The sequence below is a fragment of the Polyodon spathula genome, chromosome 10, assembly GCF_017654505.1.
Source record: "Polyodon spathula isolate WHYD16114869_AA chromosome 10, ASM1765450v1, whole genome shotgun sequence".
In the NCBI taxonomy this organism is placed as follows: Eukaryota; Metazoa; Chordata; class Actinopteri; order Acipenseriformes; family Polyodontidae; genus Polyodon; species Polyodon spathula.
This window is the reverse complement of record NC_054543.1, coordinates 8,794,750-8,818,395: the sequence shown is the minus strand read 5'-3', so window position 1 is coordinate 8,818,395 and position 23,646 is coordinate 8,794,750. Positions and strand designations below refer to the sequence as shown.

At 38.5% G+C, this 23,646-nt stretch overlaps 1 protein-coding gene across 2 annotated transcripts in view; it reads left to right on the top strand.

Annotated features, from left to right (window-relative positions):
* LOC121321786 (ligand-dependent corepressor-like) overlaps positions 1-23,646 on the top strand; it is a 43,887-nt gene that overhangs the window by 6,408 nt on the left and 13,833 nt on the right. Inside the window, exons 2-7 of one of the 2 annotated variants that reach the window (XM_041260989.1) lie at positions 11,179-11,244; positions 14,198-14,277; positions 15,254-15,386; positions 16,051-16,332; positions 16,669-16,765; positions 19,325-20,833. In XM_041260989.1, coding sequence (XP_041116923.1) covers positions 11,179-11,244; positions 14,198-14,277; positions 15,254-15,386; positions 16,051-16,332; positions 16,669-16,765; positions 19,325-20,309 — 1,643 coding nt within the window. In that variant the 3' untranslated portion in view covers positions 20,310-20,833. Of the gene's footprint in view, positions 1-11,178; positions 11,245-14,197; positions 14,278-15,253; positions 15,387-16,050; positions 16,333-16,668; positions 16,766-19,324; positions 20,834-23,646 lie in introns of those variants that run through there. The other variant, XM_041260988.1, reaches the window with a different exon arrangement.

The window sequence follows — 23,646 nt, the reverse complement described above, 5'->3', positions numbered from 1 at the left end:
CATGAGACTGGAAATCGCCACCTTTCATTAGCAGTAGTACTGTTTATCCTGCTCCTAAAACTCCCAATTTTGTTGGTACATTATTAATAGGACATAAGAGGAAGAAAAATAATCTCTGACATTTTCACTGTACGGTTTTACCATTATTAATATTTACAGAAAATTGAATCCTTGATTTAAGTGCAAATGGGATTGCAAGTTTATTTTAACTCCTGCTTTATTTACATGTGTTATTTATTTAAATATAACATACTGAAATAGTATTATTATTTTACAGGTCTCCTCCTTGAATTTCATAAGCAGTGCGATTTGCATACTAGTTTAAATGCACGTTTACATAACTTAACACATTGTTGTAACGGATTAGTTTGCATTTTTGCTTTCAAGAAAGTATTGGACACGTGTTATCGCCACAATTGTGCTGCCACTAAGTGAGGGTGGTGTTATAATGGGGTTGGGGGCAATAAGGGAAGGCATCGTACTGGAAAATTATTTAAAAAAAAAAAAAAAAAAAAAAATACAAAATTGGAGTCCTAGATACAGTCTTACTTCATTAAGACCCCCCCCCCCCCCCCCCCCAACGAGACCTGCAATGTTAAATAATTAATTTACAGTCAAAAATTGACAGCTGGGTTGCCAGTAATCAATCAATCAATCTTTCTCTTTAATATAGCGCCCTTCACAATAAATTGTCACAGGGCGCTTCACAACAGAACAAAACAGCAATTGTTTGGTGAGCACAAGAAACAATCAACAATAAATATAAAAATGCAAAACTATACAGGTAAAATGCAGCACAATGCAAGGTAATGACATTTCAGATATGAACAACAGATTATAAAAATATGTCTTCAATCTGGTTTTAAAAACCGCTACAGTTGGTGCCTCCCTTACAGAAACTAAAGCCAAATGCTCTACCTCCTGTGTTCTTTTTAAAAATCTTAGGGACAGTAAGCAGTCCTGCATCCTGGGGTTACAGTGGTCGTGTAACTGTATGGGATTAAAATATCATTTAAATATGAGGGAGCTAAACCATTTAATGCTTTATATGTAATGAGCGTATCCTTATCAACCCTGAACTTCACAGGGAGCCATTGTAGGGCTGCCAGTACCAGGGTAATGCGATCGTATCTCGTACTTCCCGTTAAGACCCTGGCAGCAGCGTTCTGCACAAGCTGCAGTCAAGATAAGATTAATCTGGGAATACCAGAGAACAGAGCATTGCAATAATCTAGTCTGGATGTTATAAAAGCATGCATCAAACTCTGCATCGTGCATGGAGAGAAAGTGCCATAGCTTTGCAATATTTCTTAAATGATAAAAGGATACTTTGGTTATCTTTCTAATATAAGTTTCAAAGGAGAGAGATGAATCAAAGATTACACCCAGATTTCTCATTTCAGACAAGCTTGAATGAAAAGCTGTCAGTTGCAGTTTGCTTGTTTGGCAATGGTTGCATGCGTCACACATGATTCTCGCTACACTAGGTTATCTATGAATTGGCTGCATCTTCAAATTAGCCTACCGAGGTCTTTGTTATTCACTGAGAGAATAACACATTCACACTGGAGAAAGTTCAGTGTCAGTCACTAACGATCGTTTTATCCGGGTGGATTTTGTAATTGTTCTGTAGGGCTAATTTCAATTGAAAAAAATGTTTCTTGCTGCTTGGAGCATTTAAAGGGGGGTTGTTATAAGAAGGGTGTGCTATAGTGAAGTTAGACTGTATGTTATGAAAGTTTGTTGATTGCTGTGACTCAGATTCAGTGACCTCTTTGAAATCCACTGGGTCGTAAGTACACAAGTGACACATGTTTTGAAGTTGTTCCTGCTTTCGCTGTCGTGGTTTTGCAACATATTCTGCAGATTTATTGCCATCTTCTATAGCATTTCCTTCCTACATCCTTTTTTTTTGCATCCAAAGTACAGCCACACCAATGATTTGTCCCTTTTTAATTTGGAGAGAAAAGGGCCTGTTCTGCTTCAGCCATGTTGAGTGAGTCGTGACCTATCGTTTTCTGCGATTATCAAATAAATTAAATGTCTACGGTAGGATCATCATGAATATTTGTAATCATGCTATATCGTACTGTTAATCATTTAATCCCTAATCGTATGAGAACAGCGAGCACAAGTATACATGCTTTACCTCTTGGTGTTATGAAATTGGAATTCATACTGACACCTAATGGAATGCTGTTCTTTGTTCTTCAGGTGTGTTTACTCAGTGTGTTGACATGGTTTTTTTCTAGGTGTTTAACCACATTAAACTCACTGTCCAGTGCAAAGGGATAATCACTTACGCAGATTGTCCTGTAAACAAGGCAGAACCATTTTGTGAAAAGAAGTCATCAGTGTCGGATTACAAATACTGCCTGGTGTTTATTTGCTTTCTCTGAATATGGGAAATAGACTGGCATGAACCAGGACCGGAAATTATTGAATCTGTTTATTAGAAGGTTTTATGTTTAAGCACGTCGTTCGTAGTAACCACAACTGAATTTGCACTTTTTATGTTTTATCTTTGCAACACCTACACATATGTTTATTGGAAATCCACATTGTTCATGAATCAATCGCAGATTTAAGCACTGTCTCCAAATCGTGCACTGTTTTGTACAGTACAAATTGATGACAAAGCAGTATCCCCAATATATTTCTTTTATAAGAAAATGTAATTATTTTATGTCTCTTGCAGAGATGAAAAATCTCTGCTGATTGGCATTCTTACACGGTCCCCCAGGGCTATTGATATGATCAATGCAGATCCGGGGGGAAAAAATGTTCCTGATGGGTTTTTTTGTTTTTGTTTTAATCTTTCATTTTTTAAGTTAACACGTTTGTGATGGTTGGTGAGGTACATAAATAAATAAATAAATAAATAAATAAAACTGAAAATAAGGCTGAGTTTCATTAAGGCAGTTGTTCTTACATTACGTATCCCATTGGTGCTTGCAGGTGGCTGTCTTGGCAAGTTGCTATTTCATTGGTCCACAAACTTCCACAAAGTACTGGGAATTAAACAGTTATGGTGCAGTTCTGCAGTTCACTTGTGTAGTGAGCGGAGTGGGGCGAAGGGGGTGTTGATCTGGGACATCGTTGACAAAGCCTGTAGACCCCCACTCTGTTGGAATAATCCATACATTAGTCATGTATAGCTCACCTTCAAACCATGGGCACCGTTTCTGCCTTTGTTATATTTACGCTGACCATTCATTCTGACCAAATCCCCAACTCCATTTACAGAAATACAGCCCCAAACTTGCAAGGAACCTCCACCATGCTTCACTGTTGCCTGCAGACACTCATTCGTGTACCGCTGTCCTGCCCTTCGGCGAACAAACTGCCTTCTGCTACAGCCAAATATTTCAAATTTTGACTCATCAGTCCAGAGCACCTGCTGCCATTTTTCTGCATCCCAGTTCCTGTGTTTTCGTGCATAGTTGAGTCGCTTGGCCTTGTTTCCACGTCGGAGGTATAGCTCTTTGGCCGCAAGTCTTCCATGAAGGCCACTTCTGACCAGACTTCTCCGGACAGTAGATGGGTGTACCAGGGTCACACTGTTTTCTGCCAATTCTGAGCTGATGGCACTGCTGGACATCTTCCGAATGCGAAGGGAAATAAGCATGATGTGTCTTTCATCTGCTGCAGTAAGTTTCCTTGGCCGACCACTGCGTCTACGGTCCTCAACGTTGCCTGTTTCTTTGTGCTTCTTTAAAAGAGCTTGGACAGCACATCTGGAAACCCCTGTCTGCCTTGAAATTTCTGCCTGGGAGAGACCTTGCTGATGCAGTATAACTACCTTGTGTCTTATTGCTGTGCTCAGTCTTGCCATGGTGTATGACTTTTGACAGTAAACTGTCTTCAGCAACCTCACCTTGTTAGCCGAGTTTGGCTGTTCCTCACCCAGTTTTATTCCTCCTACACAGCTGTCTCTGTTTCAGTTAACGATTGTGTTTCAACCTACATATTGAATTGATGATCATTAGCACCTGTTTGGTATAATTGTTTGATCATACACCTGACTATATGCTTACAAAATCCCTGACTTTGTGCAAGTGTACCTAGAACAATTGATGCTGTTTTGAAGAAGGGTGGTCACACCAAATATGGATTTGATGTAGATTTTTCTTCTGTTCACTCACTTTGCATTTAGTTAATTGATAAATATAATCTATTAACATGTCTATTTTTGAAAGCACGACATAAGCAACTATTGTTTGTTTTTATTAGCACTATTTTCTTATTTTTTTTCCCTCATGGTAACATACAACAAAGCAGAAAATGTCAACTTTGTGCTTAAATAAACATTTACAATATTAAATTGTTATTGTTCTTGCTCAAAAACAAGGGAAAGGAAGGTGCCACAAAAATAGAAATTAACAAGAACTGAACGTGTACATAGTTCTTTTTTGACCTTTTAACAATTGAAAGGGAGTGACTTTTTGATTTGTAAACAAGTTGCATTTGAGATCCAAAGGACCAAGAACATTAAAAGAAAAGATTTCACTTGAAACTAAATAAATATTTTACCTCAACTTTATTTGACTGGATATTTGCATCAAGTTTCACACACCCTATTTTACTGTCCTGACTAAAAATTTACCTAGTTTTGCTTAGCAGGTGCTGTTTTGTTCACTCTCAAGTATTGGCATCTCTTGTGAAACCAGCAGTTAAAGTTCACTTATTATTCGGTATACATTCTAATTTCAGGTGTGATCTGAATCTTAACTTCATTCAATTTGGGTTCCTGAGCAAAAAGTCCAGCACAGCAGCAGATCCCAGATTCCTGACACTTTTTTTGTTTTAGTTTTTTTTTTTTTTTTTCTCCTCACTTTTTTCTCTTTACTTTCGTCTCCTGCTTTTGAAACAAATACATAATCAAGTGTAATTGGTGCAATTTAGTGGTGTTAATCTACATTGTAATCTAATAGGAATGCTCTTTCAAAGTTTGTTTTAATCGAACCGATCTTTGCCGAGTTTGAGTTTCCAAACTGCATTTGGTTTGTTTGTTTCAGAGGAGTGCTTTTGCATTTCCAGGTGAACCGAGTTCTTGTGTGTAGTATTGTAAATTCAAAGTTAAGTGTTCTTTCTTAAATTAGCGTTTTTACTTAATTATTTATTGGGTGCTATTCTGTTAAGTGCAAGAGGCTTTTTTTCTTTAACGTTTTAAAATACAACACTTAAAGTTTAAAGTAATGAAGGTAGCATGGGAATATCATATGTGAATTTTTACCCATGCAGGATCGCGGTTTGCTTTCCAGCAGCCTGTAGAACCATGGAGTTGGACAGTTGTCTGGGAAATAGAAGAGGTGAGTGCCCTGAATGATGAGATACTGGGGGACAGAGGTAACTCCATGTGGGCTGTTATTTTCAGGGTTTAGGGGGCGTGTGTTGTAACAGTGAAGTCGGTCAAGCTCACATTGGATTTTCTGTTTTCTAGTACAGCTGGGAGGAGATGTCGCTGCAAATTCTTTTTTTTTAAAACCCAAGCCTGCTTTAATTCAGAGAAATGTAGGGCAAGAGAGGGGTGTTAAATTAGATGCAGTCCTGGTTATTCTAGAATAATCCCACCAGTGCAAGACTTTTTACTAACCTGCAAGCTTATAAAAAATGTGTGTGATCATATTTTACGATTCCCTAGGGATGCTTTTGTCTTTTTTGGGTGACTAGTTTACATTTGTCTAGTGGCTATTAATGTATTAATAATGGCTTATACAAATGTAAATCAAGTACCACTAAACCTAATCCTATTAAACAAATTGAATATATCAAACATTTTTTGTCAGTTCTGCCAAAAACATCATCACATGAGGCTTCTTATTGGGCCAACATCTGCTAATTTAACAGAATTAGAACCTAACAACCAAGCTTTTGTTCTGATGACGATGTAGCTGCAGAATATGGTGAATCCTGTGGAAGACTGCGTATTCCGTGATTTCAGTGGCGTTTCAGTATCTGCAGATTTGGACTGCCCTAGACATCGCTCCACCTACGGCGAATGAAGTGTGAGTCAATGGATTACATGGAAACAATATCACAAATGATAAATCTTCACGCCCTTTGTTCAGTAGGAGAGCGGCATTTTATAAACTGTTCTCTCTGAATTGCAAACAAACTGACTGTCATACTGCCACAAATAGAACTCCCTTGGCCCTGTGTTCAGATGTCACTCACGTCTTGAAACCTTCCACTTATCAGGTGATGTTGTTTTAATAGGGGTTCCTGTGACAGAATTGTTACCGTTTCTTGACGTCACTGTTGACAGCCTCTTTGGTCTACAGTTGCTCCTCAGTATCTGTTTTAACTGCAACAACTGTATTCTGATCCATTTAAATGCAACATTTCCAGCACATATAACCACGTGAATGTGGCCATTATAAACAGTAACTAGACTGTTTCCTTTTTCCTTTTTTTCTTCTCGTGATTGGTACACTGAGTTACTGTACAAAACTCGTCAAAGCACTCAAATGGTTGTCGGTAATTAAACGGACATCTGAAGTTACATTTAATAGCATACTAATAAGGGAGGTCATAGTATGTGAAAGAAATACATTCAGACGAGATTGATTTGAGAGAAAGTTGGATATTCAACGATTGAGCTATTTGAGGCTGCACCTTTAATCATCTGTTTGGCAACTAGACCTACGCTATTGAAACTGATGCCTTAATTTGCCCCGAGGCTTTTTAGAAGCTAATTAGATTTGCATAACCCTGCTAGTTTGGATCAAGGTCACACAGCTTATACGCAACATGTAGCCGACTAAATGCTGTGTGCATGTGAGCCGAATCCTTTCAATCATTGCATCAACAATACTGGAGCAGTTCATTCAAACAGTGGTGTCTGTTTAAGGAATGAAGTGCTGTGCTAGTTAACAAGTAATGCATTCAGGTACAGTATCTCAAGCAGCATTGTAAATGCACCAGCTAATGAATCATTTTCTTTTTAATAAACCACATACATAGCAGTGCAAGGAAACAACAGGGCTAACTTTAAACTGTAATGTAGGTTAATTTTCTGGTGTGAAGCAATTGACTATTGACTATAAATTGCAGATATTGTTTTGGATTTTCTACAGCACACCAATGAGAAATAATGGACTTGTAATTATGGTAAACGTGAAATAAAATTTAAAAAAATCTCTTTTAAACAAATGATTTGTTTACACAGCATTATCCATACTGCTTACACCCCAGGGAATTATGCACAGAAAAAAATAAATTATGCAAAATGATGCAGTATCTCTGTACAAGTATGTGTACTTATACAAAGTATTTTGTATAAGTATAATTTTGTACAAAGTAAAAAAAAAGTATTGTGCAGCTGTATTGGGTTCTTCTCTCATACTGCATATCAAAATATTAGCATAAGTATACAAATTAAAAAAAAAAAAAAAAGAAAGAAAACAATGGAGATTGAAATAAAGGAACACTAGCTCTTTCAGTTTGTCTTCCGAAAGAGAACACCTCCGATCGGACAGGACAAGATTGTACAGCGAGTTTGTTGGTGCATTTCTGTATCTGAAAGCTAATGTTTTCAAATTAGGAAGCCAGTCAGCTGCCAAAACAAGTCTCTATCAGTTTCCCCTGGTAGTAGAGCGCTCTGGATCGCATCGGTGTACAATGCAAAACGACGAACATCTTTTACTTTCATTTTTCTTTTGCTGATGTATTTGCAACATTGGACTTTTGTCGTGGCATATTCTGGCAAAATCAGTGTTCCCTTTATCCTCCATGTGATCCAACATTAAATATCACACTCCTATGTGTGGTGATACGTGTTATGTGGAAAATTAGGCAGCTGTGTATTTGCGTAATTCCCCGGGGTGTAACTGCTGGATCAGCAAATGCATTCTAGGTTGTAAATGCAGCCTGTAGAGAAGTATGTAATTCATAATGTTCCAATGGGTTAGGTGATGATCTGGACCAGTTGCAAGAATGTTGATTTAAAATAAAAGGTTAATTGGAAGTCTGTGTAAATAATAATTGTGATTCCAAACTCTGTTGTAGATTAAAACAAAGATTTTTTTTATTCAATTCAGTAAAGCAGTTGGGTATTCCATTTTCCCTAAGCACAGGTCATAACGGAATCAACAAGAAAGTACAACGTTGGGGTCAATATATCTCTTAGACCTCGTCCCTTTTTCCTTAACCTGTCAGAATATCATTGACCGCACTGGTCCACATTTTTGTTTTATTACCTTAAGTGATTGTAACATCAAAGTCTGTTTGATGTTCCGCTCAGTAAACCCTGATGTTATAAAGATAAGGAAGGAAGGAGTTTGTTTAAGCTTTTGAAGGTTTTAGCCCCCAGAGTGTTCTTTGATAAAGCACAGGGTCCCCTTTTTAAATTGCTATTTGGTGCACTTTAACCCTTTTGCAGTCCATTTACTCAGCGCTTGTCGGGCGCGTCGGGTCCAATTTATTTTCATACTCTCCGTTTATTTTACACACGCTGTTTCAATTATCCCCCCCCCCCCCCCCCCCCCCCCCCCGTAAAACTGGTTTAAAAGGCCCTGCATAGCAAAAGGACATAGGTACTGCATCTCCAGTCAAGCCCCACCACTTGTTCACTGTGTTTTTCACACATAAATCCTCTCCTGATCACTTGTTTTATCGCCAAACTCCTCAGTAATGTGATCCAAGTCATTATATTACTATAACATCTCAAAAAGCTCTGCAAATGTCTGATATTCTTTGAGCGCTGGATGCGGAAGCAGCGGTCTCCTTTGTTTGTGTCCGTGTTATCTCTGTGGTGCAGTGGCCATGTGTATTGATACACCCCACACGCCTTGTTATAACGTGGTAAGGTTGTGGCTCCCATTTGCTCCATAATGCCATTACAGTAGCCCTTTTATACTCGTTATAAAGCGGAACACAAATAACATGGTCTTGTAACTATGGCTCCCCACTATAGCGTTATAAAGGGTGAGCACTGTGTGTTTGTGATAGGTAATAGGGCTGCAACTAAGGTTACATTTTGACCTTAGAAAGTTCGGAACACGTTACCGAAGGAAGGTTTGAACCTTCGATGGTACACGTTTGCATAATTTATTGGTGATGTTACAGTAGCTACTTGTTTATATTTTATTGTAAAATCCTACTGTTTTACAGGTAATCCATATAAATGGAATACAACGTTAACATGCAGTTTTAAAATACATTGTATAGAACAGTAATCATGTTTTTATAATTTAAACAAAAATACACGTTTATTTACACATAATTGATGCTTCTTGCGATCTATACAGTAAGCTCGCATTGCACCAACTGCAGCAGACAAAGCTTTATTTAACAGTGACCGTTCCAAGCAGCTTATCAGTCACATTTTAATACTAATAAAAATATTAATACTGAAAATAATATGAACTTATGCTTGTCAAGTGGCCCCAGAGATTATGCCTTCGTGATGCGTGTCGCTTGGTTTATGTCAGCAGTAACTGCTTCAGCTGTGTTTCGATGAAACAATACTTTATACCACAGGGAGTTTGTCTGACAGTGTAGCGATACAGGTGGTGGTAGGCATTTCAAAGTGGAAGTGCAGTCCACATGCATGCACGAGAGAAGTCTGCTGCACTTCTTTGTCTGAGTTTTTTCAACAGATAGTACAACAGTGTGGCTCCTTGTGACCTTTAATTGATCTGCACTCATGTAGTCTGTCGCTGTGTCCCTTGAGGATTATTTTGTCAGCCTTACTGCTGCATTTATTCTATAGGTGTCTCTGACAAGCACCAGATGTGGTATTTACACCCTGTTTGTTTTTGTCTGCATTTGAAATGCTGCTACCTGTGGTAATGTTTTTTTCAGTGCCCCCATCCAGTGTCTTATGACATGTGCTGTCAGGACGAATGCAACATGTGGTTAACAATTGTCATCATGGTGGCTTGAAGAAACAAACAAGAAAAAACCACACACATAGGTGCATCATGTCTGGCAAATTTCAGATACGTTATGTGTGCTTCCAGAAGTCATTAGTATAAGCCGATATGTCCAATGAAATAGATGACCTAGTTTTGCTGACAAGAAAATGAAACAACTGGATTTCTCTGCTATTCAGAATTGAGCAGGACAGCAACCAGAAAGTATTGGTTAGATCTGTAATATAAATAATGGCATGTGGCACTTTTTTTTTTTTTAAGAATTAGTGACAGTTTTGCTAAAAGTCATGTAAATTTTTGGCTGCTCTCCCATAAAACCTCTGAGTGCTAGGGGTCCTCCTCTTAAATGTTTGATTTAAAACCAATAGGGTTTGAGAAAGTAACTCTGCTAGACAGCCCACTGTACTTTTATTTGATCAATCGCCTGCACGCCAGGTCTTGAATATGAAATCCCCAGAGTTACTAACTCTTGACAGCTACAGTTGCACAGCCGAATGTATACCTATTGAATGTATTATAACGACATGTAAAATAATAAGTGTACAAGTCGTTAGCTTTGTATTGAAGTAAACCTTTGACTTTTACAGTAGAACACTTTGAACTTTCCAAGATAACTTCTCCCCAAATCTGTTTATTCCACCAACATAGCTGTTTGAATTATACTTTTCAGGAATTGGTTTAAGCTTCACCAGTGGCTCGTTTGCATGAATTTAAGCAGTTCTCGTATTTTGCTGCAGTATGTATGACTTGATGTGGTTGCTAAGCAACAACTGAATCCAGTATTTACAATTAATAACAGAATGACAAATGTGTGCTGCAATGATAGATCGGTGAAAAATCAAAAGCAAGTGTGGCAGGGTATATTTGATCAGTGTAGAGTTCATCTTCAGTTTCTAAAGAAAATCTGTTTATTACTAATTTAAATGGTAACTCCGGGGATAAATACAGAGAATTGTGCTGTGAATTTGCTGGCTCTCAAACCCCTAGTTCTGTACTGAGTTTATTTTGAGGATATTGAAAACTCCACTGAATAAGTCGCTTCTTGAATCTATTCAGTTACAACTACTGTGGTAGTAATGAACTCGACATACATGTGTAATGTGCCGCATTCCTGCATGGCAAATAATTTGTGTTCTCCCTTTTCTTGTCCGCTGACTATACATCTGAACTGTTTGTCTCGTACCCAAGTAGCGTTGAAATGATGCTTTCTTAGTCTTGATTGTACAATGTCTGTCTCCACACACCAGTCCTGTGAGATTTTACATTTAAAGGTGCTTTTTTGTGTGTGTTCTTTTTCCAGGGTTTGAAAGCATTTTGGAAGGGCTGTTTGGGCCAGGACTCGTAAAAGACCTCACCGTATTTAAAGGTAATTGTTTATTTTTAACAAGAATCCCTGTGAGTGGTCCTTATATTTTTTTAGTAAGCCTACTATTTCATCTGCTAACTCCACAAAGCATTTCACATGGTGACTTTGTATTTTCAATCCAATGGTACCGGTCTGTCACCTAACATGACTCCCATGTTGTGGTCTTTTTTTTGTTTGTTTGTTTGTTTTCCAGATGATGAAAATGTTCGAGGCAACCCAGTTTCATTGTGGGTATAATACGAAAAAGTGCATTGTTTTACCATTGGTCATATCAAGCAAGATCTTTCACATATCCACTGTGAACCAAGTTGACAGAATTGTAATTCCAAGTGCCTAGATCTGATACACTATGTAGTATATTAAGCGGTTTGTAAACAAAGAAAATACTTAATATAATGAGATTCTGTGTTTTTTTTTTAAAGTGCAATGCATGGATCTGGTGGAAAAGCACCATTCTACCCAGGCTTTTTTTATAAACTGTAGTGGGCTGCATTAAACTTAACTGCATATAAAATACAATTTAGCTTGTAGTCGAACATTTTTAGGAGGGTAGCTTTTGCTCATCTTGTCTCATGTAGATACAGTCATTCTTGAGACATGTATTTTGAACCATTTTCTTTCAGCCTACTGTTTCCATAGCAGCCTGTTTTGATAGTTTTAAAAAAAAAGATCAATTAAATAGACATTTTAAAAATAATGTTTTAATTTGTCAACAGATGTTGCTGTGCACAATTCTGCTGTAATACAGTCAAATCCTCAATTAAATTTGAGAAGTTTAGTATTTATTTATTTATTTATTATTTATTTTCAATTCTAGAAACATTTGTTTGGTTTGAAAATCAACTAAATTGGTACGATGGCATTGACATTTACTTAGTGGTGGTTGACAGGATGCATTGGGGTGCACTTTGTCAAAGGGATCACCCTCTGAAGTACAATCAAGCTGTATACCTGGGTACAGTCTGCAGACTATACTGTAGTTTTGTGTACGTAGGGATCGCAGCAGAATACATTTAAGAAACATGAAGTGAATTAATGTATTGCCTTGGTGCAAATTATTTGACCTGTATCTGTGTTGATCTAAAGTATGAATAAACATAATCATTTTCTCAGCAGCAGCACAATTTTGGCATTGTGCGGTTATAAGTGTGACCTAGTTGTCTATGTAACAGTCTGCATTAGTAGGGCTGGGTATCGGCAGAGTCGTGACTGTTGTATGAAACTGGGCTTACCGTGTTGGGTGTTAATACAGCACCTATCTGTGCTTTGTATTCAATGAAATTGTTATTGGTATTAGTTTATTTGTTACTGTCCTTCTCTCTCACTTTATTAAAACATGTGAGAGGCGTTTTTTTCCCTGTACAGACTAACGTCCTGGCGCATTCGTAAATGTTGATGCATGCTTTTAAAGGGAGAGGCAACATTTTTGTTACAAGCGCAAATGCGCCTAACCTCGAAAAAACAGTTTACAATTTTTTTTGGTCGCATTTGCAACCATTTTAGTCGCAGCCTGGAGCCCTGCAAATACTGTAAATAGTAGTACAGGTAATGCTTTGCTAGTGCATACAGATTTTGCAGATAGTTTTTCAGTGGTTTCATGTTTCTAGTGTAGCTTGTGCATGTCGAGTTATCATACCTTCTGATGGTGTTGTGCAGTGTCATGGATACTCAGATTGGTTGTATTCCCCGAGTACTCTATATGATCCTTATACATTTTAAACGCAGCGTCTCGGCGAGAACATGAGGCGAGTCCACACTGGATTTTAAACTGGCTAGAGCAAGCTGAATTTTTGTTTTTCTCAGCTGCTGGCGGACTTGACCTTGATAGGTATATACATGTTTTGTAAATACAGATGGCTTCAAATGTCATTTTTTGAAATTGAAATTCAGGCTCTTGTCAACCGCACTGAAGGATTAGTATGTGAATAGCAGTCGGAAATCAATTCAAGTTTTCACACACAGCTACATTTTAATTAGAGCTACAAATCGCCATGCCAGAATGGTGAGATTAAGTGTATTGCAGGGTATTGTATCTCTGAGACCTGGATTTGGAGGAGACAGAGTAGATCGAGTTCACTAAGAAGACACTCTTCATTAAATTAACAGAGGAAATATCTTGTGTGTGCTAGTAGCCAAAAATGAGAGAAACCATAAAAGTTGAAATTTTTTAATCTCTGAGCATTTACTGCCTGTTTTATAGACCCTGATAAACACAATCTTTGACTGCCTAATGTTACCATACAGGCCTGGATTAATGCAGTGAAACCAGCCATCAAAGTAGGCCTATACTATAGCAAACTCCTTTTAAAGCAAAAAATTACAACATTTTGCATAATTGTCTTTTCAAACCTGGTGAGCCTGGAGAAAGGTCCTATCTTTTTTTGTAACATTTCATTACACTTGACAGCACTGCTCTATTGAAAGATGCACTTTCAGGTGAAGCTTCTTGAATACTGGAAGAAAATGGACTTTGCCATGGCAACAGCCCTGACTTGAATGTACTGTTGTTATCTGCATCAAAACAGTTCTGTTTTTTACCTAAATTGATTCTTTTTGAGTTCCAGGTAATAAAAAGCCATACATAGCTGGCCTTAACTATATATCATTGTGCAACTATCGACCTGCTGTGATATTGGGTACAATATAACCCTGCTCCAATTAGGAGGGAGTTCAAAGTTTGTGGTGTGTAATGGGTACTTGTGTTACTCTGTTACACTGTAACACTCTGTGGAATTGTGTAAGAGAATTTGTTTTTTAATCTTTACGCTGTTATCCTAGTTCCAATAGCAATCGTAGGTCGTTTTAACTTCAAAGTATTTTGCCAATATCAAGACAGAAAAACAGTCAAGGTTGCTTTAATAAATCTTAGAATAAAAGTGTTTCCTGTCTTAATTGGCATTATTTTGTCATTCCTGACTGAAATGTATTTAAGGGTTTTTTTCCTGCCCCACAGATCGTGAGCCAGAAGGTGTTTCTGATTGGTCATTCAATAAAAACTGTCTCTTCTGCTGCTTAAGACGAGAAAAAGTGAAGGTAAGCCCATTCAGTTCTTTACTTGCCTTGTGTTTGTATGCATTGCATGCTGGGGTTTTAGATAATGGGATGTGAGGTAGCAGTCTGCTCAGGACACTGTGTCAGGCCTCGATGTTTCCAGGTATAGTCATATCACAATATGGGGGGGGGGTGGGGGGGGGGGGGGGGGGTGGGGTGGGGGTTTACCCCAAGTGGCAGGTTAATAAAACTCGGACACAGTGTTTAAACAAGTTTACATGAGGAAGTTTCATTTGATTCTTGCAAGAAACTGTCAAATATTTGTATTTCTTTATTGGTACATATTGGGACCCTTTTACAGTATACTGTGTGAGCATTTTTAATAAGTTCTCCTAGGGTGGTCTTTCTATAAAGATTCTTAAAGCAAAAAGAGATGAACTGCAAACCTGTTTTTAAAAGGGAATTTTTATCTGTATTAATTTTCTGGTGGGAACATTTTTATTCTCCCTCTAGAAAAGTAGTATATATAAAAATGGTTTTAACCTATTTAATATCCTATTATGTGTTTTCTCTATTGAGGTTTCTGCATTGATCATGATTTACCAGACTTACAAATGAAATGCCCTTGAAGTAGTTCTAGAAATTGCCACATTTCAGTTTCTAAGCTATTCATGATAACAGTGAATGTGGGTGCAGCCACTAAGTTGAGACGCTTGTTTCACCCTGGCCTCTGAACCCTCAATGTCAGCCGTCTGACAACAACATTCTTAGTGTAGGAGCTTGCGTGATTACTGTGGATAATACTTTTACTGTTTTATTTGTGGTTCTTTTTTTGTATAAAAGTACTAGATTAGAAAAATAACTGTTTTCAGAGCACTGACTTACTTCTTCATTTAATTGCTGTAAGTTTAAGAATTTAGTAAATTCTGCATTTTCTGTAGATCTTTGCTAGTTGAACCATTTTCAGTGAAAACAATGATATTAATAATGCTCTTTTGCTTTGTGGTTTGCTCAACAGGAGCATTTAGTTGGCTTAGACAAGCAGACCCTGGAGGCTGGGGAGAAAGCCCTTTGCAAACAGGAACAGTCCAAAATCCACCGACTTGAGAAGCAAGCGGAAGAGTTCCTCCATGCAGTCTTCTACAGAAAAGGTGTGGCTCTCCATGGTTTAGTGAAACAGAGAAAAGGACAGGCTTGAGACTCCTTTAATAATATACCCGTGATATCTGGCATATAGTGGAAGTATGCACTTTCTAATTTGAGCAAACTTGATAACAGCGTTATTCAGTAACCAAGTCTGAGTGTAATATAGTGTAACCTGCTCCTTTTACATCAACATTTTTATATTTTTCTCTTGACTTTATTAATGAGCACACCACTGCTGTTTATAGACTATGCTAAATCCCATTTCTAGCCAAGGCGACTTAATTAAATTCCCTCCCAGTTCATGGGTTTATTCATTGTTCTTTTGTACAAGGGTCAAGAACATACTATTTATATTAGTTACCTGGAAGCTTTTATCCTGTACTGGGAAAGCATATCCCCGGCAACAGGGATAGCATTGTGTATGTATGCCGTGTATAACTGGTTATGTAATTGTGAAGAAACTTGCTGAGAACTTTATTGATAGATTTTGTCGACATGCTGCAGACATAGCTGTATAAGACACCTGGTTTTATGAGCAATGATAGTCTAAATGTTTAATTCAATGGATGTAGGCCCTGGTGATATACTTTTCCACTATACTGATGACTTGAATTTTGCAATTGGATATGCATTGCTCACATACTATTTTTAATTTGTTTTCACTGTCAGATGTCCCCAGGGTCTCCGACCCCCACATTCCTCTAGTGGCTCGCGAGATAATGCAGCGAATGATCCGACAGTTCGCTGCGGAATATACCTCAAAAACCAGCTCTTCTCAGGACCCCATCCAGCCCAACGGCACCAAGGACCAAAGCCTGCCGAAAGCACCATCACTCGCGTCTGCTGCTGCCTCTGCACAGAACCCCGTTCTCAGCAAGCTTCTCATGGCTGACCAAGACTCTCCGCTGGATCTCACTGTTAAGAAATCTGAATCCGAATCGAGTGACCAAGGTAGACCTTGCCTGTTAGTCAATTAAAGCAGGGCTGGAGTAATAAAACATGTTCATAGTATCTTAACTGGTTCTCATTTGCTATATTTTGTTGTTTGATTACCCCCTTATGAATGGTGAATATTTCTAGCTATGTGTGTTCTTATTTTCTGTTCTGTTTGGAGTAAACCTTCTCAACTGAATTAAATATTGCCCATGTGACAGACCATCTATGGAACAAGAATTCTGTTTAAGGCATTTGCCTGTCTAATTTATAAGAATAAATAAATGTACAGCGAAGACTTGTAACCTAAACACATTTTCCTAACATGACTGTGTATGCCTCTACTTCCTGCAGACGGAGTACTTGATTTGTCCACCAAGAAAAGTCCCAGCCCAGGCAGCTCATCCCTCAACAATTCTCCCAGCTGCTCCACAGCCCCCCTGGAGAAAGGGTAAGAAGAAACACCTTTTTATATCTTTTACTCCCAGCTACCAAAGAGAAAAATCAGACTAGCTCCAGAAGGGTTGGACAGACTAGCAACTGTCCCCCTTTTAAAAGGATGGTCAGGTGAAGGTAACCCTTTTTAGTTTGCCTCGGAGTGTGTGCACTTGTTTGAGACCCCATCCATTCATCACAACTGCAAGAGGGTTTTTTTTTTTTTTTTTTGTAGTCTGTAGGATGTGCCCTCCATTTACCCTCTTGAAAGATGGATCATCACACGTACCTCCTTCCCCTTCTCCCCAAACAGTCTCAGGGTGACCAACTGAGCCAATCTATGTCATTATGAATCCAGATGTCACAGATATATGATTACTAGGTTGTTTTAATTCAGGGAATTATACATACATGGAATAGTTAACCAGATTCAACAATTTGAACATAAAACATAAAATAAAAAAACTGTTGGCTACATCTGTCTTGCGATTGGTTTGATAAGAAGTGGGAATGGGTTCTTTCTTATCCCATAATGTAGCAAACTCATTCCTTTTATTTATTTATTTATTCTTACTGTTCTTGTGCATGCTCCTACATTTTAAATTTGTAAAAATGACCTGAAAAATTTCTGCCAGAGCTTGAGGTGAGAACAGAAATGTAAGCAGACTGAGTTGGAGTTGACCAACTCCTTTCTTTTCTCTTCAAGGGGGTGTGTGTATGTGGATATGTTTCCTATTTTGAGGCTGCAGTATCCCTAATCCTTTCAACATTGTAGACTTTTATATTGTTTCTACCAGTCCAGTAAACAGGTCTTGCATATGATCTTCATCTATTGTTATGAATGTGCGGTCTTTAAAAACGTTATTGAAGTTGGCAGTTCACTATCAGTGACCTGCATTCAACCGCAGTTTTGTAGGCAGATCAGTGGAATTGCTGCTTTGCATCTCAAACCTTACTACTGAAGGTAAGTTTGAAATTGTGAATGGTGACTAACCCATAGATTACTGGACAACAAAGCAGTTTGATACTTTGTTAGAACAGGTTTCATTGCAACCTGGTACTGCTTTTGAGATGGGTGCTGCAGAAAATGTTTTTAAAACTGGAAATAATGTATCCCTCTGCCAGTGCTTAGCAGCTTCAGGGATGGTGAGTTTGCATGGTTGTTGTTTTTTGTATTTTATTTATTTTTAAAGCATCTGTTCAGCCCATCTTACATCATTTGTTAAATGTATAAAATACACAGGTAAAGGATTTCTGGTAAGTCTTCTCCTTCTAGTTCCAATTCCTTCTGGTTGTGCTAGTTCATTTTGAGCCTGTTTTATTGGCTTGGTATCAGGACCTGTCTTTGCACTGGCATTGTAAACTCTTCATTCTAAGCCCATCTGTACCTGACAAGGTTGTTTTGAGGAGTGTTATGTGTTTGACTAAATTTTAAAAGAAAAAAATAAAAATAGAAAATACACCACATACAGCACAGTTCTCCCATTGCCTTGAATGGCTTGTTATATCAGTCTGTGGTGGTGTTGGCAAACAGTGAAGGCAATCTGCCACATGTCTCATTGATTATTTATTTATTAATTTTTTTTAACTTTTTTTTTTTTTTTTTTATGGGCTTACAAGCCTCACATAGTAACCCACCTGGCTGGGAACTACTTTTCAAATGAAGTATTTTTTCAAGACAAGACTCTGAACATGTTTTATTAGTTATTCTAGCGTGATCTTTCTGTAAAAAAAAAAAAAAAAAACTTGGAGCTAAAAAAGCTGTTTTTAAAAGTTAACCCTCATTTTATGTGTGCGTGTATGTTTATGTGTTTGTGTTTTATTTTTTGCCTCCTGTTTGATTTATGCTAAAGCAGGGTAGGTAGCCAAAGTGCTTGCTGTGGCAGCTTAATGAGTAATGTGCCTTGTGAGGGTAGGTTTGATAGAAACGTGCTACACTGCTGCGGTTAAATTATTCCCCAAAACGAATTCATTGGTAGCATTCTGTCTGTGTGTGTGTGAGAGTGAGTTCATTTTAAACGTGACACCCTGCATCACTTGGCTTACTCTTTTATTGCTGTACTTGTTTAGTGGTAACGTCACACTAGTGAACCGCTGTACGCTACTGGACACTAATCTTGTCAATTACAATTCTGGTGCTATTTTCAGAAAGTTTGTGTGAGGCTTTGCTTTTCTGCTATGAGAAACACCCTCCCCCTGAGACTGGCTGACAGGTTCAAATATCTGTCTAATTTTATATATATTTTTATTTATTTTAATTTTTTTTTTTTTTTACATTTCTTTGCCCTTAAGCTTTTTTTTATGGTTTTGTTGGTTTTGGCACAGCACTTTGTATTTGAAGATAAATAAATAAACTTCAATTTCAAGTAACTTGAGGCTTTTTTTTTTTTTTATTATTTTTTCTACTTAAGTACCTATATACGAAAAGCGAACCCACCAAAAAAAAAAAAAAAAAGTGATGTTACCCCAAGCAAGGTCTTCTAATAAAGGAGTGGCCACACCTTACCTTTCCAAACCCATCCCTCCTTTAAGCTGTGCAAGCCCTGCTTACACCAATTTCCTTCCATTCAATTAGGCGACCAGGGAGAGCTGACCGCAACCGTGAAGACGGACATTCCAGAGATGCGGGTGGGCTGCCTCAGAGAAACTTGCAGGACGGGACGAGGGAGAGTTACGACCACTCCTGCCCTCTTAAGCCTCCAATGGCTCGCTCGCTACAGATTAAAGAGGAGCTACAGAACCGGAAACAGCAGCTGCAACAGCCACCTGTCTCTCTGGCTAGCCTGGAATCGATGGGGCTGCTAAAGCATGGACAGCGCTCCACTCATTCCAGGCAAGGCTCCTGGAGTAAGCCACGTTTTGACAACCACCTGAAGTTCAGGGGGAACAGTGCACTTAAGGACCTGAAGGACCTCCCTTTTCTCTTTGAGAATTCTGTTGCATACCACAAGGGTTCAACACAAACAAAATTGCAGGAGGGAAAAAGGGACCCTGGAAACTCTGCTCCAGTTGATCTCAAGATCCCCCAGGTTCGAGGCATGGACCTGTCCTGGGACTCTCATGCGTCAGACCTGTACGGCTATGGGTCGCTGGTGGTGAGTCCTCACTCTGAAAGTGCACTCAGCAAGAAGCTACGGGCCATTCTCCCCAAACAAAACCGAAGAACAGGCTGCGGAGGCATCCTTGAGAGGGGTGCTGACTTCTGGGGTTCAGATGCAGAACAATCAACTTCTGGACAACAGTACCCAACTTCTGATACTGAGGGAGACCCCAATTCAAAGCAGCCGAGGAAGAAACGGGGGCGCTACCGGCAGTATAATAGCGAGATCCTAGAGGAGGCCATTTCGGTGGTGATGAACGGGAAGATGAGTGTGTCAAAGGCACAAAACATATATGGGATCCCCCACAGTACACTGGAGTACAAAGTGAAAGAGAGGCTGGGAACACTGAAAAACCCTCCAAAGAAAAAAGTTAAACTTGCGAGTATGGAGGGACAGGAGTCAGATCCTTCGCTCCGGGGTGAAGGGTCGCAGGGGGCTAGGGATTCGAAAGACGAGTAAAGAAATTGGGTGGGGCTTCATTAGAGTGCCAATTTACTTTGCAGTATCTGGGTGAGCACAAAAGCAGAAATTTAAGTGCAAAACTTTTTGAAAAACCATTTGCTCACTTTACAGTAATTCTTTTAACGCTGTAGCAAGCATTTGGTTTCTGAAACAGTGTTACCCGATACCGTTTTAAAGTGTAGCTTTGAGTGAGTATCCCTCCCCCTCCTCCCAAGCAAGCTTGAACCCAGAGTGCAGACAGGACTTTACTGTGGGCTTGCGACAGCAGATTAAACCAATTTGTGGACCAACCTGGATGGTTCCAGTCTAGTTCCGATGACCAGATATGAATCTCTTCCCGTCCTGCAACCCCGCCTTTTTCTTTCTTTTATTTTTTCTTTCAAAGATGATATGATCATCAAGAGGTGATATACTTTTGTCTCAATTTTAAATAAGTGAAGGATAAGTGATTTTTTTGATCTGCTCCTTAAGACAACTCCTAGTAGGGCCATCTAGTTGTAGGCAGAGCCATTATTGAACTTTGCTGTTCAAATCAACGTCACTTTTTTTCTGTCTTTCAAGACGAAAGCAGTTTGCAATTCTGTTTTGCTCTTGCTTTTTTTTTTTTTTTTTTTTGCACTGTATATTTTCTGTATTTTGTTTGTTTAGCTCTTAACTTGAGCTGGACAAGCTGTCAAACCTGTCTTTTTGTTGCTTTTCTGCACTTAAGGTCAGTAGGATCATTATTTTTTCCTGTTGAATAATTTCTTTTGTTTTCCAGTTTCTGCCAGTGAAATCACTCAGCTGACACGCTGGCTATTTTGTGAGGGCTGTTAAGTTTAGGGAAATAACTGTTGATCTTGCTATAGTTATTGGTAATGATAAAAGCCTGCCTTTTCATTTTAGCTGACATTTTCCTTTTAAGCATATGGTAATGGATTCATATGTATATACATATTTTATATACGGGGGGAGGCTTGTGTCTGAACTTTTGAAAAAGCACTTTTAAAAAGAGGGGAGGGTAACAGATAAGCTTTAGGGTCTGATTTTTCAAAGAGCAAAAATTCTGAAGATTAAAGCTTGGATCCAAACATTTTTTTAATTTTTATTTATTTTTTTAAATATAAATAATTACCTCTAGCATACACTGGTTGATGTCAGATAGCCAAACTTATTGATCAATTTTAATTCTGTCCCCACCAGGACTGAAAGAATGGGAGGTGTGTATGCGTTGGCTTAGCCCCTGATAACCTATTAAATAGGTAGGTAGATTAAATAGGCAGAGATAAAAAGTGTGGAAGCCCTACAGTGAATTGTAACTTTCTGGAAGTCACCTTTTGGTTTAAGGAAAAAAAGAAAAAGCAGTTTTAAGATCATACTGTTCTCCTTTTTTTTTTTTTTTTTTATGCAATTAGCACTTGTTCTGTTCTGATCGCACTTCCTCCAATACTGCCTGGTCTGAAATGACAAAACACAGCTAGCTGTCAAGCAGTCTTCAGATCTCTTCAGGTATTCACTTCTGAGAACTTCTCAGTACTTCTGCGCCAGGTTGGTTGTCTACAGGGCATCTATATACACTTGTCCAGAGCCCATGTGTCTCCTTTTTTTTAGTTTTTTATCTTGGAGTATTCGGTAGCAGATCCTTAAGATTAAGATTTGTTTAAAGTTTACACAAACACATACGTCAATGCAAACATTCACATATGCACTCCGATAATACACACCAAGTACAATAAAGTATGTATAAAGATTTACTGTATGAATACATACACTGACACACACGTATACCTACACAGTATGATGTATGCTATACTGTATTTGTCTCTGTTTACTTAAGGTTTTTTTTTTTTTTTTTTTTACTAGCCAATGGCCCCTAGCATCACGAGAATTATTTATTTATTTATATATTTATTTATGTGGGTACCTAATGAAGTAATATGCAGTACATCTATACCATATTCCAGGTTAGGAGACCTGTAGACTTGCAGTCATGGGGTGCAGCATTACCTGCCTAACTCATTTTAATAGCATACAGTATTTTAAGTGTCTGATGAAGTTCAGATTTTTTTTTACACTGGTTATATAAACAAAAATACAAACATGTTGAATATAGCTTTCTATGGGCATTTGATGAAGAATGGTGCCTGCAGGACTTATTTCAGATCTTTCAGTGGAGAGAACCCCTCATTCCCCCTTCCTGGCTCCCAGGGGAGGGGAGGGGAGGGGGGGATACATACTGTATATTTAGTGGGCATTGCCTGGCCTGCCTGCCCAAAATGTGAAGTTTGCTACCAAAGTCTGACTTGGTAACATGGAGACACAAACAATCCTAGCCCAACCTCTTCAGTACTGCTGCTAATACTGTCTGTCTCTCCGGTAACAGCCGCCACAGCCCCCCAAAATGGCCTCCTTGTGTTTACCTAGCTCTAATCTGACCCTTAAAGGCTTTTCTGTCTGTAAGCTTAAAATATCTCAGGATAGTAGGGCAGCCATATTTATCAGTTTAGAAAATGTAGACATACCTACCCATATAAGCACTTGGCTATACTAAGCGTAATGATTACCTCAGTATCAGAACATATTTGATATGCTTTTGAGCATGATTTCAGGTAAGACCACCAGTATTTCTGGAAATCAAGCTTCTGTAAAATACCTCTTGTTGAGTGTGTGTTTTTAACATTGATAAAGATACAGTAGGCAGCCTAGTTTGTTCCACATATACACCATACACGTCGGCTTTTGGAGCTGAGTGGACTGAGGAAGAACTTAGCCTGCATAGCATTATTATTTAGTAATACTCGTGGCACATTTAACACCAGCTGGAGTCTGTGTTCAACCCACCCTGTAAAAAGAATCCATAATAATAAAATGTAGTTCCAGTGATGGAATGTAGAGTTCCACTGTAATTTGTGGAATACTGAAGCATTAAATGGAGGCTTAAAGGTGGGTCAAGTGGATTGACTTGACCCCACACTTTTGTATAACATGTCTGGTTGTTTAAACCACATATCACTTCAGTTATACCTCAGGTCACATCTCAAGAGCAGCTGATTGTAAAACAGTTAAAACACATCAGGTCTTCAGAACAATTCGGTATTTACCAGTTAGAACATAATTCAGGCTGTTTTAAAGCAGTTTTATTACTTATTACAGGACCCAGGTTTACTTCAGTGCAGCGGATCAGCTGTGCACACTTCAGGTCTTAAACCACTACTTGCTACCAGTTATAGCGCACATCAGGGATCCAGAAAAGTGGATTATTTAAAGTTTTATATAACATCAATTCTACACTATAATGTAGTTTTGTTGCATCTAGTGACACCCTTATGGTGTCCACAACAGTCAAGGACACAAC